Below are 19525 nucleotides of genomic sequence, written 5' to 3'. Positions count from 1 at the left end.
AATATCCTTGTAAATACATCTTTATGCATTAGTCAGTTTTTTTCCTATAGGGGAAAATCCTAGAGGTGAGATAATGGGGCAAATAATATGCCATGTTTAAAATGTGGTACATTTTGCCAAATAGCCTTTCAGAAAGTTAGTGCCAGTTTATACTTCCAATGAGAGTGCTAGGAGAAATTATTTTTAAATCGTTAACCTAATACAAGCAGTTTGGAAGTGTTCTGAAAGCCTTTGTAGGACGTTTAGACATCATTTTACCAGCACTTCCCAAACTCTGTATTTTCTTGTGAAATACAAGTTTAGTGGTATAGACTGTTTTGTGTTCTGAGAATAAAAGAGCTCCATCGTTCCATAAATTTGGGAAATTCTTTTAGAGTGAAACAAGATTCTTTCCTGTAAGACCCAAAAACACTGTAAATATGCTAGTGTATTTCTTATTTTAGGATAAGGATGAGGCTGTAGTATGAAGCATTTTCCAAGTGTATTTTGACCACAGAATCATCAATCATCGTTTTATGGCATTAGAATTCAGCTGAACACAGTTTGGGAAATGCTGATCTTGCTCAATTCTTTTATTTTGCAATTGTTAGTGTTGGCTAAGTTAGTGTCTCACCTAAGGTCACTAACTTGTTATTGGCAAAGCCCAGATTCTGACTTCTGACTCCCAAATCCAGTCTATCTTCTGCTATGGTATACTGCACAATTTTAAAATATCATGATATAGGCTGGGCGTGATAGCTCACTCCTATAATCCCAGCATTTTGTGAGGCTGAGAGGGGTGGATCATTTGATGCAGGAGTTCAAACTCTTGTAGTTCAAGACCAGCCTGGGCAACATGATGAAGCCCTGTCTTTAGAAAAAATAGAAAAATTATCCAGGCATAGTGGCATACACCTGTAGCCCCAGCTATTGGAGAGGCTCAGGTGGTAGGATCAGTTGAGTCCCTGAAATTGAGGCTGCAGTGAGCCATGATCATGCTACTGCACTCCAGCCTGGGCAACAGAGCAAGACCTGTCTCAAAAAAAAGAAAAAATCATGATATATTGAGTATATGTGTATTAATAATATGATTTAATGTAGTTTTAAAACATTATCATCTAAAACAGATTAGATGAAGTATAGGTAGTGTTTTGTGGCTTTCAGTTTCCCTAATCCTCACCTGCAGTACCAGAAAAATCCTGATAAATTTCACTTTCCACAGCATCTTCTTAAACTTAGTTTCTCCTTCATCCCCAAGTTCTAAAATCAGTGTGATTTTAATTGTATATGCTCCATCTGGTGGTGAAAAAGAGTGTCTGCATGCTCTGTACAAAAATTTACCCAGTGTAGTTGAAAGTAGTTGGTAAATTAAAGTGGTAATCCTAAGAAGAAAAAATTTTGCTTTAAGATATGGAATATGGCTTTACTTGGCAATCTTTTAATGTCAGGGCATTTTCTTTTCATATGGGTCCCTTGATTGGAGTGTAGGCCTTTCTTGCACAGAACATTATCTTGTCTATAATTTCTAGTTGTTTAAAGTCAAGAAGAAATTTTAAATTGTGTATGTATTGTCAACAAACAATATTAAGTGAATAAAGCATTCTTATTATGAAAGCAGTGCAGCTTTATTGTAGAAAAATTAGCGATAATCAGTATTAACAGCTTGCTTCTAGCCTCGGGATCCTAAATAGACTTTATAATAGAGTCCTTTCCATTTGATTAATAATATTCTGTTTTAGGTGTACAGTTCAGTGGCATTAAGCACATTTATACTGTTATACAACCATCCCCCCCACTCAGCTTCAGAACTTTCTGTTTCCCATACTGAAGCTCTGTATCCATTCAACAATAACTCTCCATTCCTCCCTCCCTTCAGTTCTGGCAATCACCATTCTAACTTTCTGTCTCTATGAATTTCACTAGGGAATTTAACCATTTTCAAGTGTACAGTTCATTAGCATTAAGTACATTCACATTGTTTTGCCATCGTGATCACTATCTATCTCCAGAACACTTTCATCATCCCAAACTAAAATCTATACCCATTCAAAAATAACTCTTATTCTCTTCTCCCAACGCCTAGTAACAACTGTTCTGCTTTCTCTCTCTAAGTTTGCCTATTCTAGCTATGTCATGTAAGTGGAATCATATTTGTCCTTTTTTGACTGGCTTATTTCACTTAGCATAATGTCTTCAAGGTTCATCTATGTTGTAGCATAGAATGCCCTTCCTTTTAAGGCCGAATAATATTCCTTTGTATGTATAAGCCGTATTTTGTTTGTCCATTTATCAGTTGATGGACACTTGGGTTGCTTTCATCTTCTGACTATTTTGAATAATACTGCTATGAATACGAGTATAAAGGGTAATTTTTTTTCACTTTTGTATTTTCTTTTGCTCTTTAACCATATATATCTTTAAAATTTAACTTAAAATTTTTTGTATATATATAAAGTATGTATAGTAATTTTACAATAAATTTTTACAAAAAACTTAATGTATATATACACATTATATATTTATATGTATATATACATAAATATGTGTATATATAAACATATAGTATATATAATATATAAAATATGTATTTTATATTTAAATTTTGGGGGGGCCACTATTAAAATTTATAGGCAGTTTTGTAATCTGCTTTTTTTAAAAGGTAATAATAAATATTTTCCCATGCTGCTGTTTAAACATACAATCAGGATGAATAGTGTACTAGAGTCAGGAGGCCTGAGTGTGTGTCCTATTTCTGCTGTTGACCAGAGCAGAATACCTTGTTAAGCAAGTTATTAAACCCCATAGATCTCTAGTTGCCTCATCAGTAAATTGGGGATATAGTACTTATTTCATAACATGTTTAAGAGCAATAAGGTACTATATATGAAGTACATTTGAATTACAATGTTCTATATAAATGTGCAGATTACTATTATCTGTGTGATTTAGACAGGTATTCTCTTGTTAGAAATGTAGATTAAATTTCTTTGAGTTACAGAGTTACACCTTGAATAACATGCATAATTTTTGTTTCAGTCATCTCCTTAAGATATATTCCTATGAGTAAAATTATTCACTCAGAGAATATGAATATTTTTATAAATCAGGCTACATAGTTCTTACCATAGACTTTTTCAAAAGAATTATGTAGTTCAGTTAGCAGTTGGTATGATTTTTCTCCCAGCTCTGGATTTTATCCTTTAAAAAATTCTTTTTGCTTACTTTTTCATAGGGATAGATTAGTACTTTATTATTATTTAATATGCTTATCTTTTATTACTAGTTGAGCTAAGAATGAATTATTAATAGCAAGTGGAATTAATGGAAGAAACTTCACTTTCCTTAGATGGAGACAGAAGGATGAACTGCTTTATTTTAGATATGGAAAACAGATTTTGAATATAATATAGGTCAAATTTTAAATATTCTGATTTCTACTTTTTATTATTTTATTGAAATCTATATGTCAATTATCTATCTCAATAACTTCTAATATTGGGAATCAGCTTTATAAGAAATTTGCTTTACAGGGTTGGATTCATTCACTGGAAATGTTCAGAACTCATTTCTTGATGAGGAAAAAGCAGAACATGGCTCCCATCAAGGAAAGAAATCTGGGACCAGCAGCAAACTTTCTGTTAAAGATTTTGAGCATACTCTTGATACAGATAGCACTTTGGAAGATCTTTCTGGACATTCTGTGAGGTAAAGTTAATGTGTGCTTTATACTGGAATTCATATATAATTAAAGTTATAATATAATTGATATTCAGAAAATCCATATAATGAATTTTAGCTCAGCAATCTCCTTAACTGTGCATGTCTGAGCTACTACAAAATTGTATATATTACAAATAGACTTCAGAGCTTTGTTCACAGCTCTAATCTTGGTCTGTATATTAGAATATGGTCATGTATCATCTAAACTGTTACAACCTCTTTCTCAGGAATTCTCTCCCTCTAGTACAACCCCGTTTTCTATGCTGAATGCTGTTGTTACAGTTGTTTTCTTGGCTCAATCTTTTGACTAAGCAGCTACCTTGCTTGGGGTACTTTGTGAGGTCATAGATCAATTCTAAGTGCCTAACTCTACTTGAAGTGTTTTCACTGGGCTACCACAAACTATCTCATTTCTTTTGTCTATCTATTTCAATTCTCATCTATTCATCCATTCTTCCAACACAGCTACTTCGCATACTTATTGTCTTATTGTTTATTTCTTCCTCTGAACTTTTCTGCTCAACTTACTAGACCACTCAGGCAGATTTTAAAATCTCACTCTTACTGATTATGGAGCTTGCATACTGTTTTTTTATTCTTTCTAATATCGTATATGATGCACTTAGTCTGTTGCTTATAAATAACCTTCAGTTGTTGCTAGCTATACAGTTCCTACTTATTTGTCCATATGACTTTTCATTTGTGCACTGGTTTTATCTTGGAAGTAGAGGCTCTGAGAAGACACAGATTTATTTTTTCCTTTTAAAGTAACTTTGGGCTTTTTCTAGTACTGTGACACATAAAGATTACCACTTTTTAGTGCTTTCATGTTACACATCATATTGCATCATTAATGCCATTATTTCTGTATTTAAAATTAAATTTTATTTTCTTTGTCAGTGATTTTGGAATTTAGAAAACTTTACCTTTCCTTAAGAATTACTCTGATGATTTAACTTGACAAAATTTACAAAGTTAAGCATTTCTTAATGAGATCCATAGCCAAATAAGTTTCATCAATGCCCCATACTGCAATCTAGATTTCCCCTTCCCCACCCATGGAGATTCACAGGGATAAAATAATTTGAGGCTTTGATAAGGAGGAGTCCAGATTTTTCAAAACTTGTTTAACCTCCTTTTTTTTTTTTTTTTTTAAAACTTGTTTGGCTGTAGTCACTCTTTGTCCCCAAGCTCTTTCTCTTTCTTTTTGGGAAAGCTTATTGACATTATTGGAAATATACTTTTAGAAATGCTAGTCTAGCTAAATTTTATGTGCACAGCAAATATAAATTCATCTTATAAAACCCTAAGGTGAGGTGCAGAGTACTTTGTTTTGTTTGATGTTGTGTTTTAATTATTTAATGGAAATTTGTTAAAATGATCATTCTTTTTGTGTTTCATGCATGAAATAGACTGTTGGAAATAGTATTTATCTAAAGTATGAATAGAAAATTAAGGGTCAGGTAAACACATGGGTGCCTCTCAGGCCTACTTCTATTCAAATATTTTTATACTGGATATAAGAGAAATTTTTACCTTTGAAAACTATTTCATCATTTTATTAGAAGCTAAAAGCAAACTTGTTTCGGTATATTGGGAATATAACTGTGCTAAAATGCTTTATAGAGTATCTTTGAATAATTTATTCAGTAAATAAATATTCAGTGCAAGGCAACATGCTTGATGTTATGAGAAATAATACCTTTAATGAGCTTACTTTTTCAAAGAAAGGCTAACAACGTGTCTTGTACTGAATTAAATGCCTTAAGAGTTGTTACAAACTGTTATGTTACCTATTAGAAAGTTCAAGAAAGAGATGTATTAACAAGTAGATATAAAGAAATGAAATAAGTATTTCGAGATGGATAGTGTGAAAATTTTTTCTGAGACTCTTGGATTAACAAGAGGGTATAACAAAAGAATAGTTTTTGTCTTTTCTTACCTTTTAACATAAAATATTTGATTCTCTTTCAGAGATGTATTTTAAGACTCATATATGGCTCCAATTTTATTGCTGTAGAGTGTCTATTTTAGAAGACTTTGCTTCATGCTATAACGAGTGAATCATAATATATGTACACTGTAGAAGGAACAGTTCAGTGCTAGTTTAATCAAGCTACTCCCTTTCCATTGTACTTAGGGCAAGGTTTGTGCCGTGCTTGTGCACCACTGTAATTCTAGCATTTAGAGGAATATTCATAGTCATTCATTCAGCATAGTGACTGTATTAACGAATAAATGCCTAAATCACAACTTTTTAAAGCTAATGTTGATAAAGTTTTTTTATTTGTTGTTGTTTTGAATGATTTAGCAGGTTTACAAAGTACTTTTCCTTCCTCTAATGTTTTTGTGGATCAAAATTTCTAGTGTCTCATCAGATAAGGGAAGATCTCAGAAAACTCCACCTTCTCCCCTGTCACCAAGTTCCCAGAAATCGTTGCAGTTTGACCTTCCAGGAACTTCTTCAGAAAGATCTAAGTCGTCAGTAATGCCTACAACTGTAACAGGATTTAAGCCTACTGCAGCTCTCACTGATTTGAACCTGGCTGCCAGCAGAACGACGACAGAGAATGCGGCTCCAATACCAGGTAAGTAGATCCATGCAATTGTAATTTTTAGAATACGATATGAAATTTTTTCTCTCAAAATTCCTTTTCTTTCAGTTGAGTCATAGAGAAATATTATTTCAAGTGAATATGATTACTTTTCAAGTATTAAAACCTGCCAGAAATTAAATACTGAAAAGCACAAGAGATTCAGTAATGTTGATTTTTTCCCATCTTGTCAGCCAGCATTAGTCAAATCATATCTGAAAACTATGTCCCGTATGTGCACTCCTGTTTATATGTATACGCATGTGCCTGTGCACACACATAGAAGTAAAGTACATTGTACAGGCATACCTTGTTTTATTGTGCTTGACTGTATTGCATTTCACAGATGCTGCAGGGTTTTTTTGTTTGTTTGTTTGTTTTTTGTTTTTTTGGTTGTTTTTTTTTTTTTTTTTTACAAATTAAAGGCTCACGGCATTGAACAAATTCATCAGTGCCATTTTTCCAGCAGCATGTGCTCACGTCGTGTCCCTGTGTCCACAATTTTGATAAATCTCTCAATATTTCAAGCTTTTCATTATTACTATATCTGTTATGGTGATCTGTGATTAGTGATCTTTGATGTTCCTGTTGTATTAATAATTGTTTTGGGTGCCACCAACCAGTCCATTTAAGAGGGCAAACTTAATGGATCGATGTTGTGTGTGTTCTGACTGCTCCACCAACTCACCGTGTTCCCCTCTTCAACCCTCCCTCTGGCCTCCTTATTGCCTGAGACACAACAATGTTAAAATTAGGCCAGTTACTAACCCTACAATGATCTCTTAAGTGTTCACGTGAAAGGAAGAGTCATATCTCTCACTTTAAATCAGAAGCTACAAATGATTAAGCTTAGTGAGGAAGGGATGTCAAAAGCCAAGATATGCCAAAAGCTAGGTCTCTTGTGCCAGTTAGCCAACTTGTGAATGCAAAGGAAAAGTTTTTGAAGGAAATGAAAGGTATCATATGAATGAAAGATAAGAAAACACAATAGCCTTATTGCTGATATGGAGAAAGTTTTAGGGACCGAGATAAAAGATCAAGCCAGTGGCATCTTTCAGCCAAAGCTTAATCCAGCGCAAGACCCTAATCCTCTTCAATTTTATGAAGCCTGGGAGAGGTGAGGAAGCTGCAAAAGAAAAGTTGGAAGCTAGCAGAGGCTAAAGAAAGAAGCCATCTCTATAAAATAAAAGTGCAGGGTGAAGCAAGAAGTGCTGAGGTAGAAGTTGCAGCAAGTTATCCAGAAGATAATTGATGAAAGTGGCTGCAGTAAACAGATTTTCAGCGAGATGAAACAACCTTATGTTGGAAGAAAATGTCATCTAGGACTTTCATAGCTAGAGAGAAGTTAGTGCTTGGCTTCAAAGCTCAAAGGATGAGCTGACTATTTAGGGGTTAATACAGCTGACAACTTAAAGTTGAAGCCAAGGCTCATTTACCATTCTGAAAATCCTAGAGTCCTTAAGAATTATGCTAAATCTACTCTGCTTGTGCTGTATTAATGGAACAACAAAGCCTGAATGACAGCACATCTGTTTACAGCACTCAAGTTTACTGAGTATTCTAAGCCCACTGTTGAGACCTACTGCCCAGGAAAAAGAAAGATTTTTTTTCAAAGTGTTCTTTTCAAAATTTGAAAAAATATTTATTCCTGCTTATTGACAATGCACCTGGTCATCCAAGAGCTCTGATGGACATAAAAAAGGAGATTAATGTTTTTATGTCCCCTAACACAAAATCCATTCTGTACCCATGGATCAAGTAGTAATTTCAACTTTAAAGTCTTCTTATTTAAGAAATGCACTGTGTAAGGCTATAGCTGCCATAGATAGTGATTCCTCTGCTGATTTGGGCAAAGTAAATTGATCACCTTCTGGAAAGGATTCACCATTATAGATGCCATTAAGAACATTTGTGATTCGTGGAAGGAGATCAAAATACGAGCATTAACAGAAGCTTGGAAGAAGTTGATTCCAGCCCTCCTGGATGACTTTCAGGGGTTCAGAACTTCAGTGGAGGAAATAACTGCAGATATGGTGGAAATAACAAGATAACTAGAATTATAATTGGATCCTGAAGATGTTACTGAATTGCTGCAGTCTCATGACAAAAGTTGAATGAATGAGTAGTTGCTTCTTTTGCATGAGCAAAGAAAGTAGTTTCTTGAGATGGAATCTACTCCTAGCAAAATGACAAAAATGGTTTAGAATATTACATAAACTTTAATTGATAAAGCAGTGGCAGGGTTTGAGAGGATTGTCTCCAGTTTTGAAAGAAGTTCTACAGAAAGTGGGTCAAATGCTACCAAACAGCATTACATGCTCCAGAGAAATCTTTTGTGAAAGCAAGAGTCAATCGATGCAGTAAACTTCGTTATTGCCTTATTTTAAGAAATTGCCACAGTCACTCCAACCTTCAGCAACCACCCTGATCAGTCAGTAGCTGGTGGAAGGTATGACCTTCCACCAGCAAAAAGATTAGTACTTGCTGAAGGCTCAGATGATCGTCAGCATTTTTTAGCAGTACAATATTTTTAAATTAAAGTATGTACATTTTTTTAGACATAATGCTATTACACACTTACTAGACTATAGTATAGTGCAAATATAACTCTCATATGCACTGGTAAACCAAAAAATTTGTATAACTTGCTTTATTCTGATATTTATTCCTTTGGTCTGGAACTGAACCTGCAGTATCTCCAAGGTATTCCTTTACTGAGTCCCAGTTTTTTCTACATAGGAAAACAAAGTTGATTTTGGCTCTTAAAATGACAGATGTTAGAAATCTGAAGTGTAATTTCATGTTAACTTTTCCATTTGACCATTGTCATGCCCTCCAGGTTCTAAGCGCTTTTCTCCTGCTGGCCTCCATCATCGTATGGCAGCAGAACTCAGTTATCTGAATGCCATTGAGGAGTCGGTGCGCCAACTGTCTGATGTGGAAAGAGTTAGAGGCATTTCACTTGCTCAGCAGGAGAGTGTGTCTCTAGCTCAGATCATAAAGGTATCTTTGGAGTTTTCCTTTTTAGCTTTCTGTGGTTTTTCTTTTTTCTTTGCTTTTTAAAATAGCCTTAATGATGACTTAAGCTACTGTGCCAAATAGAAAAAAAATAGTCTACCATATAGCACCTGTAAATAAATAGTCCTGGGAAAAACTTATCAGGACACTAAAAAGATACAGTGTTTGGCAGCAGAACAATAATAAAGTCATTCTCTCTCAAATACTTTGTTTTCCATGTTTTCTGCTTTGCTTAGTTAACAGTATAAAAATCATCTAGTCAAACGTTCTTTTTTTTTTTTTTTTTTTTTGAGACGGAGGCTCGCTCTGTCGCCCAGGCTGGAGTGCAGTGGCCGGATCTCAGCTCACTGCAAGTTCTGCCTCCCGGGTTCACACCATTCTCCTGCCTCAGCCTCCCGAGTAGCTGGGACTACAGGCACCCGCCACCTCGCCCGGCTAGTTTTTTGTATTTTTTAGTAGAGACGGGGTTTCACCCTGTTAGCCAGGATGGTCTTGATCTCCTGACCTTGTGATCCACCCGTCTCGGCCTCCCAAAGTGCTGGGATTACAGGCTTGAGCCACCGCGCCCGGCCTAGTCAAACATTCTTAATATTGTCTCTTTTCATTGAGAGGTGAGAGAATACTGAGGGTTTTTTTTTTTTTTTTTTTTAAAGCTTTATTTGTACCAAAAGAGAAGTTTCTGAAATCCGGGTGTTTGAGAAAGCCAGGATAATGTGGATTTTTCTTTAGCAAACAAAAATCCGGAGACGGTCTAAGCACTCTTCGTTAGTGGAACTGCTTTACAAAACAACAACAACAACAACAACAAAACCCTGAGTTCTTACCTACATAGTATAAAATACACAGATTTTAAGTGTACAGTTTTGATCAGATTTGTTTTGTTTTGTTTTGTTTTGCTTTTTTTGAGACAGTCTTACGGTTGCCCAGGTTAGAATGCAGTGGCGCGATCTCTGCTCACTGCAAGCTCTGCCTCCCAGGTTCACACCATTTTCCTGCCTCAGCCTCCCTAGTAGCTGGAACTACAGGCCCCCGCCACAATGCCCGGCTAATTTTCTGTATTTTTAGTAGAGACGGGGTTTCACTGTGTTAGCCAGGATGGACTCAATCTCCTAACCTCGTGAACCACCCGCCTTGGCCTCCCAAAGTGCTGGGATTACAGGCGTGTGCCACCGCGCCCGGCCCAGTTTTGATGCGTTTTGACCAGTGTATATACCTGTGTAAGAACCACCCTAATCAAGATATACAACCCTTACGTTGTTACCCCAGAAAGTTGACTCATGCCCATTTTCAATTACTCCCCCTTCCAAAGGCAATTACTATTCTGATTTCTGGCACCATAGTTTATTTTTGCCTGTTCTAGAACTTTGTATAAAAGGAAGTGGACTTTGAACTCTGTGTTTAGCTTATTTTCAATATCAATTTAAGATTTATCCATATTGTTTTATCAGTAGTTTTTTGTTTTGTTCTGTTTTTTGCTGAGTAATATTCCATTAATATCACAATTTATCAGTTTTCCTATTGATGTATATTTGGATTATTTCCAGCTTTTGGCTGTTGTGAATATTCCTGCTATGAACATTTTTAAACAACTCTATGCATACTACATATGTTTTCATTTTTCTTATATAAGTACCTAGGAGTGGAATTGCTTGGGTCAGGTATATGAAACTTTATAAGAAACTGCCGTACAGTTTTCCAAAATGGTTGTAACACTTTACACTCTTGTAATAAATAGGAAAATTCCAGTTGTCTGCATTCCTGCTATCATTTGGTATTATCAGTCTTTTATTTCAGTCATTCTATTGAGTGTGAAGTAGTATCTCATTGTGGTTGTAATTTGCATTTCTCTTGTTACTGATAAGACTGATTGTCTTTTTGTGTATTTATTGAGCATTCTTTTGTGAATACCTGTTCAAATCTTTTACACCCTTCATTATGGGGTTGTCTTTTTAATTATTGATTTATAGGAGTTGTTCATATATTCTGGAAACAAGTCCTTTTCAGATGTATTGGAAATATTGTATTCCAGGTCTTGGCTTTTCACTTTTTAAACTGTGTCTTTGAGAAATAGAAGTTTTAAATTTTGATGAAATCCAGTTTTTAGTTGCTTTCTTTTGTGGTAGTACCTTTCGTTTTCTAAGAAATCTTTGGGCTGACTGTGGTGGCTCATGCTTGTTATCCCAGGACTTTTTGGGAAGCCAAGGCAGACAGCTCACTTAAGTTTAGGAGTTCAAGACCAGCCGGGGCAACAGGGTGAAATCCCGTCTCTACTATAAATACAAAAATTAGCCGTCCACAGTGGTGTATGCCTGTAGTCCCAGCTACTTGCAGGGCGGGGGGGCAGGTCGGCTAAGGAAGGAGAATCGCTTGAGTCCAGGAGGTAGAGGTTGTAGTAAGCCAAGATTGTGCCATTGGACTCCAGAGTCAAACCATGTCTCAAAAAAAGGAAGGAAGGGAGGGAGAGAGGAAGGGAGGGAAAGGTAAGGAGAGGAGGGGAGGGAGGAGAGGGGAAGGGAAAGAAAGAAATCCTACGCTAAGATACTAAGATATCCTAACATTCTCTTATGTTTTTTCCCAAAAGCTTTATAATTTTAGCTTTCATATTTACGTGTGTAATCCTTCTCAAGTTAATTTTGGGATTTGATGTGAGGAAGAGAGTTAAAGTTTGTTTTTCCCTAATATGGATATTCAGTTGTTCCAGCACCATTTTATTAAAAAGACTTAAATTACCTTAATGCCTTTATCAATGATTAAGTAATCAATTATGTGTAGATCTATTTCAAGACTCATTTTCCATTGATCTATTCATCTATCCGTAATGTCAGTACCATTTTGTCTTTATTACTGTGGTTTTTTAGTGAGTCTTGAAATCAAGACATAATTCCTCCAACTTTGTTTCTTTTTTTCAAAGATGATTTTGGCTATTCTAGGTTTTTTACATTTCCGTGTAACTTTTAGAATCAGTTTGTCAGTTTCTACAAAAAAAAAACCAAAAAGCCTGGTAGGATTTTGATTAGAATGGTATTGAATCTATAGATCAGTGAGTCTGGGGAGAATTCACATCTTAACAGTGTTGCCTTTTGTAATGCATAAACATGATATATTTTTCTATTTATTTAAATCTTTGACTATTTCTCTCATTAGTATTACAGTTTTCATTGTAGAGGTCTTATACATTTTAAAATTTATTCCCAAATGTTTTATGATTTTTGATGCTATTTTTTTTTTCAGTTTCCTTTTCTGTTTGTTCTTCCCAAAAGACTTGTCAGACAGTTCTTGGTGTGGTACTGTTCCCATATTTTGCGGAGATACCATCATTCCTGCCCTCCTCCCGCTAAATAGCAGTAGTGTTGTCCAATCATTGTGACAGCAGAAACTCCCTGGACATTTCCAGATGTTTCCTGGTAGAGGGTGGGGAGGGACTAATACCAACTTTGTGGAGAATCATTGTATTGAGGAAATGACCCCATTGTAGTGGAGGGCCATACTGACCTTGAAATCTGAGTCAGCACGAAGGTTTTCTGCCACTTTGGACATACATTATAATTCTGGGTTTCCAGATTTGGGCAGAACATTACCACAGCCTTACATACAGCCTTACTACCATTTTTTGTTTTCTTTTGTTTTGTTTTAATTAAAAAAAAAAAAATAGAGATGGGGGGGTCTCACTATGTTGACCAGGCTGGTCTTGAGCTCCTGGCGTCAAGTGATCCTCCCATCTTGGCCTCCCAAAGTGCTGGGATTGCAGACATGAGCTATTGTGCCCAGCCCTTACCACCTTTTGAAAACCTCTATTATTTAGCACTATTTCAAAGGAGATGAAAAAATATATATATTTATAGATAATATTGTGTGGAATTGTGGTAAGAAAGGGTCCTGGTGACAAGGAAACCTTATATGGGGACATCTTTTTTTTAATGAAACTACTACTTCAAAGTCAAAATAAAAGAATCATAAAATTGTGAGACGTGAGGCATTATTTTTATTTTTACACATAAGACATTTTTTTATCTCTTCCAAAAAGTTGGGTGCTATAGCCTTTGCTTTCTAACCAGCTTTTTGGTATTAATTCTTAGTCCTATATACACTGGAAATTTTTTATATTACTACATTATTTGGCACATGGGAGGTGGTCATTAAATATTTTGATAAATGGTAAGTGGCTGTTGACTATTCTTTTTACTGTATTTCCTTTTGGTTCTAATTAGTTGCTTCAAATGATTTGTATTAGTAAGAGAGCATGGTGTGTGTTATAGTCACTGTGTTAAAATAGTTCAGTATTTGAGAATTAACATTTGACCATTACTTTGAAGGCACAACAGCAACGCCATGAAAGAGACTTGGCTCTCTTGAAACTGAAGGCTGAACAAGAGGCTCTGGAGAGTCAGAGACAATTAGAAGAAACCCGAAACAAAGCAGCTCAGGTAACTTATTTTGCAGCAGGTTCTTGTTTTTTAAACCTAAATTTGTATCTTAGAAATTACTTTAGCATTCTTTTAATTATATAGGAGAAAAAAATATATATATATAAAAAAATAATAAAATTTTAGTACTTTTTGTGGGATAATTCCATGTCATTTGATTTTTGTTACAACCTTCTGAAATAAACTGTCAAGACTCATTTCCAGTTTAGGGAAATGGCAACTGAGGTACATTGTATTTACTTATCCACAGATACAGTAACTTGTGAACAGTGGAGTTAAGACTTAAATCATGAAATCTGGATTGTAGTAAAGTGTTTTTTACTACAAATAAGACATGAAATAAATTTATAAATTAAAATTAATTTGGGAGGCGGGGAAACTAAAACATAACTTCTTTTTTAAACCCCTTTTATTTAAAGGTCCATGCAGAATCATTACAGCAGGTGGTTAAATCACAACACGAAGTAACTGAAGTCCTACAGGAAGCAACATGTAAAATAGCAGCTCAGCAGTCAGAGACTGCTCGCCTTACCACAGATGCAGCACGTCAAATCTGTGAGGTAGATGCCATTGAGAACCCTTCTCTTTTTAGTTCTTTTTAGTCAATCTGAGTAACTTTGGTCTTTAGTAATGGGTTTCTAATATCTTAGTAAATGCATACTTTGAATTAGTGACTTTTAGTGGGAGCCATACCCTATCGAAGTAAGAGGCACCATTGACTGTGGTGTGTTGTACATGTGAATGTTACAGAGGCAGAAAAAAGATGAAGAGCTCTAAATTTCCGCCCTCTGGTAAGCTTTTTAGAAAAGTATGAACTTTATTGATGTATAATTTATAAGCAATAAAATGTACCCATTTTAAGTATGCAGTTTGGTGAGTTCTCTCTCTGTCTCTCACACACACACACACGCACACACACACATGTATCTCCCTATAACCATCACCACAATCCAGAAATAGCATATTTCTGTTACTTCAAAAAGTTTCCTCATGTCTCTTTGCAACCAGTCCCTAATCTCAGTCCTGGGGAACCACTGATCTGCTTTGTGTGAAGATGTTTCATTTTTACCCACAATGATATTAGTTACTGTCTTTTCTATAACAGGGGGACAGCCAGAAGTAGTTTTATTGCTGTCTCTACATAGGATATCACAATTCATAATTGATACAGTTTCACTTTATTTTAGCAGTTACACGTTTTTAAACCAAAAGTTAGTACTATTTGTAAAATGACTTAGTTATTGGAAATCCATGAACCTACTATATGTTGAGTATTATGGAGTTGTACGTTTTAGTATAAAATTGAGTCTCCTTTCTCAAGAAAATTTTAATGTAGACAACATTAACAAAGATTTCAAAACACTTTAAGTCATTAGTAAAAGGAATAGCTCAAAATAGTGCTTGAACAAATACCGAATGAATAGTACATGCAGCACTTGCAGTAGTGGTTAAGAGTAGGGAAACGTACTTCACCTGTTGGTCAGCAAAGAGTTAGAAAGGAAGTAGTAATTAAATTGATTCTTGAAGGAAGATTTAATTTTTGGCTTATTACTGCTTATGATATGCTTTAAAAGGTTTTCTGTCTAATTCATAGATTGTTATAGCTAGGTGAAACCTTAGAAATCATGTAGTGCAACTCTGTTTTTACAAGATGAAGTTGTTGAGACTTAAAGAGGCTAAATGACTTGTCCGCAGTATTTCGTCTCTTACTGGCAGAATTTGCTTGCTCTCAAGTCAGTGATCTTTCTTTCCAAGACACTATGCTCCTTCTCAGTTCTGTGACCTTACCTTCTAAGACATTTGCCTTTCTGGTGTGTGTTCATGTTTAGATGGCAGAGTTGACTAGAACTCATATCTCAGATGCTGTCATGGCTTCAGGAGCTCCCCTTGCAGTACTGTATGACCACCAACGGCAGCACCTTCCAGACTTCGTGAAACAGCTGAGGACCAGAACTGAAACAGATAGGTTAATATTCATTCATTCAGCAAATATATAATAACTATCTGTTAGGTTAATATTCTTTCAGCAAATATGTAATGAGTATTTGTTGTCATAGGCATTATTTTTGGTTGGGAATACAGTTATGGGCATCATCTGGTAGGGAAGATAAATATTACTCAAATATTCAATTAAGTGAATGAATACTTATACACTGATTTAAGTGTTATGAAAGAAAGGAACACATGTCTCAGAGATATGTAACTTAGGAATTTGAATAGCCTGGGGGTGCCAGCAGGTCAGAGGAGGCTTTCCTGAGGAAATAAAGCTTGTGGTAAAGCTTGTGGTGCAATCTAATGAATGAGGAGTTAGTAATGTAAAGGAGGTAAAGAATAGGTAGATGAAAATCCCTAAAGGAAGAAGGAACATGGCATATTTAAGAAAAGAAATAAAGACCATTGTGGCTGGAGGCAGGGAGCAAAGAAGATGGTATGAGATGATGCAGGGATCAGATCATGGTATAGGACCTTGCGGACTTAGGATTTTGGAGTTTATTCTAGGAGCAATGAAGTCATTAAGGAAATTATTTTTGGCAGGACGGGGTGATATTACCATATTTGTGTGTGTGTGTTTTTCTTAATCATATTTTGACTATTTCTAATTCTTAGATTTTAAGTCTCTGTTTACATTCATTGATACTAGGAGTGATTTGTGTTTACCTCCCTAGTAAAACAGAAGACATTCTTTAATGTGTTGTAAGTTATTTTATAATATCTATTTGTTCAAGATTTTATGTCATATTGCTAGTAAGCAATACTTAAAATCTTTCCATTATTAGAGACTTTGAATGTTTAATCAGTTTTTATTTTATTTGTAGGAAAAGTCCATCTGTTTCACTCTCTCGGAGGAAAGAAGGGACCCTTGACTCAAAGCATCAAAAGTATTCCCCTTCATACGATAGTTATTCTGAGTCTTCAGGATACAAGAATCATGATAGAAGGTGAAGACAATTTGATTTGTCAGTACAGTTTAGTAAACACTGATAAATGGCTTAAACATTGCTTTCTTTGATTTCTTAATACTGTTTATTTAAATAGAACAGTGTGTTCCCTTCAAAATGCTGGCTTCCCTAATTAGCCAATTTACAAAATAGTTGGTCCGTGTAATAATGTAACTGCTGTTCCTTGAGAACCTACATTGTATAAGCATTGTATAAATTGTTCTTCCTGCATATAATATTCACAGCAGCCTTCCAAGGCAGATGGTATTATCCTTACAGGTTAGAAAACTGAAGCTCATGGAGATGTTAAGAAACCCATTCAAGGTCACATAAATAATGATACATCAAGGAATTGCACCTTAATTTATCTGCCTTCAAAGACTGTTGTTTATTGTACATTTCCTTGCTGACATTCATATTTCCTGATGTTACAAATTTTTATTGTTATAAAAAATATTGAATAGGCTGGGTGCGGTGGCTCACGCCTGTGATTCCAGCACTTCGGGAGGCTGAGGTGGGCAGATCACCTGAGGTCAGGAGTTCAAGACGAGCCTGGCCAACATGGTGAAGCCCCATCTCTACTAAAAATACAAAAATTAGCCATGGGTGGTGGCATGTGCCTGTAATCCTGTAAGCTACTCAGGAGGCTGAGGCACAAGAATCTCTTGAACTAGGGAGGCAGAGGTTGCAATAAGCCAAGATCGCACCACTGCACTCCAGCCTGGGTGACAGAGTGAGACTCTGTCTCAAAAGAAAAAGAAAATTGAATAGCTTGTCATTGGTAGTTAGTGTGATATGAATAGCTATAGCTTTCAATTATGGTTCCATCTCGGATTAGAAGATTTTAGAGGCTACTTTACAGCATTTTTACAGGTAACATACTGACATTGTCAAGTATAGTAAAACACCAATTTAAAAAATTAAATAATGAAACTAAAAGACGTGAAAATGTGGGAAAAGTACCAAAAGTTATTGAGTAGCTATTATGTCTCTGAAACTATCTGACTTTCATTTAACCTTTACTGACACCTTCACTGAAACTTCATGTCAACCATCATCTGGATTACTGTGGTGAACTCCTAATACTTGTCCTCATCCTCTAATCTTTCTCTACTCTATTCGTTAGCCACATGATAACCAGAGTGATTTTTCTAAAATTTCTAGCCAATTTGGTTATTCACCTATTTGAAATCTTCAGTATTCCCTCAGAAGATTCAAATTAAGGTCCAAATTATTTATCCTGGCATAAAAACTTTCTTTATAATTGAGCCTTTGGTCCATCTCTAGCCCCATCTCTTGGCTTTTCCTCTTTTACTATACTCCATTCATTCTAACTATTTCCAGTTCTCTAGAAGAACCCTGCTTTCTGTCTTCCGTGCCATTGCATATGATATACCTTCTTTCTAGACCATCCCCTCATTTCATTTAGTTTACTTTTATTTACCTTTCAAGAATCAGTCCTACCCTGTCTGCTTTAGCTCTCACCTAGGTTTTCTCCTACAGCACTATGAGTATAGCTGTGACAATCTTGACCACCCTATGTGTACATGTTTCTTTGTTAGTCAGTTACATTCTAGACCAGAAGCTCATTGAGGGCTTCATTTTCATCACCTCAGAAAGAAACTCAGTAACCATTAGCAGTTACTCCCTATACCCTCCTCTGGCAACCACTATTCCCTGTCTCCATTTTCTATGGATTTGCCTATTCTGGATTTTTATATAAATGGCATCATTACAGTATGTGGCCCTTTGTGACTGACTTCTTCCACTTAGCATGATGTTTTCAAGTTTCATGCATGTTGTAGCATGTATCACTACTTTGTTTATATGGCCAAATTATTTTCTCTTGCATGGCTATCCCACATTTTATTTATCCATTCATCAGTTGGTGGACATTTGGGTTGTTTCCACTTTTTGACTGTTGTAAGTAATACTGCTGTGAACATTCACATACAACCTTTTGTGTGGATATGTTTTCATTTCTCTTGAGTATATATTTAGGAATGGAATTGCTGGATCATGTACGGTAGCTCTATGTTTAACTTTTTGAAGAACTGCAAAACTGTTTTCCAAAGTAACTGCAGCATTTTATACTATTTTCCCACTACGTAAAATTTTTCTACAATCCTCACCAATGCTTGTTGTGTTTTTTATTATAGCCATCTTAAGAGGGGACCATGCATACTTGTATCATCAGAACTTAACAAAGTACCTAGCACATGATAGGCAATCTACTACAAATTTACTGAGTGAATGATAAGCACATAGCTGGCAATTGGTAGAATTGGGATTCAACCCCATGTCCTTCTGACTTGAAAGTCCCTTACTGTGTGCTGCATTACATCTTTTACCTTATTGCTTTATTAGAAGATTTATCTTTTCAAAAACTTATTAAACCAAACAATAGCATTGTATTCTGATAAGTATTATCACAGAAATACACACACACAAAAAAGTATGAACACAGGGTCAGAAGTGACCAAAGCTTCCTTGAGAGTTGGGGTGGGGTCCATGCAGTCTTCTCAGAAATAACACTTGAACTGATTATTTAATTCCATAGGTCGTTAGGCAGACAGAGCAGCAAGGGCAATTTGGAAATAAGTATGTGCTGAGGATCCTAAGTATATTAACCTGGCTTGTGTAATGAATGAATAAACCAAGAAATGTAAGAAGGAGAAAGGAAAACACTTGGGGGAATATATGCTTAGTTTGTTGGCTGAGGAATAGCCAAAATCAGAAGTTCACATGGCATTTCAACACTTGAAGCTTAAAATCAAGGAAAGGGCAAAGATAGTGATACAAATTTGAGACTCACTCTAAATGATAGTAGTTGAAGTCATGGTTAAGATTG

The 19525-nt window shown here is 35.6% G+C and overlaps 1 protein-coding gene across 6 annotated transcripts in view; it reads left to right on the top strand.

Moving 5' to 3' along the window:
* Positions 1 to 19525, top strand: part of CEP350 (centrosomal protein 350) — a 157875-nt gene that overhangs the window by 71149 nt on the left and 67201 nt on the right. For all 6 annotated transcript variants that reach the window (XM_073011726.1, XM_073011725.1, XM_073011724.1 and 3 more), the window contains 7 exons: positions 3510 to 3684; positions 6067 to 6287; positions 9133 to 9296; positions 13625 to 13735; positions 14155 to 14295; positions 15565 to 15701; positions 16552 to 16674. In XM_073011726.1, coding sequence (XP_072867827.1) covers positions 3510 to 3684; positions 6067 to 6287; positions 9133 to 9296; positions 13625 to 13735; positions 14155 to 14295; positions 15565 to 15701; positions 16552 to 16674 — 1072 coding nt within the window. The remainder of the gene's footprint in view (positions 1 to 3509; positions 3685 to 6066; positions 6288 to 9132; positions 9297 to 13624; positions 13736 to 14154; positions 14296 to 15564; positions 15702 to 16551; positions 16675 to 19525) is intronic.

This window comes from Chlorocebus sabaeus, chromosome 25 (assembly GCF_047675955.1).
Source record: "Chlorocebus sabaeus isolate Y175 chromosome 25, mChlSab1.0.hap1, whole genome shotgun sequence".
Taxonomy (NCBI): Eukaryota; Metazoa; Chordata; class Mammalia; order Primates; family Cercopithecidae; genus Chlorocebus; species Chlorocebus sabaeus.
The sequence above is the reverse complement of the archived record's forward strand: the minus strand, read 5'-3'. Positions and strand labels throughout refer to the sequence as shown.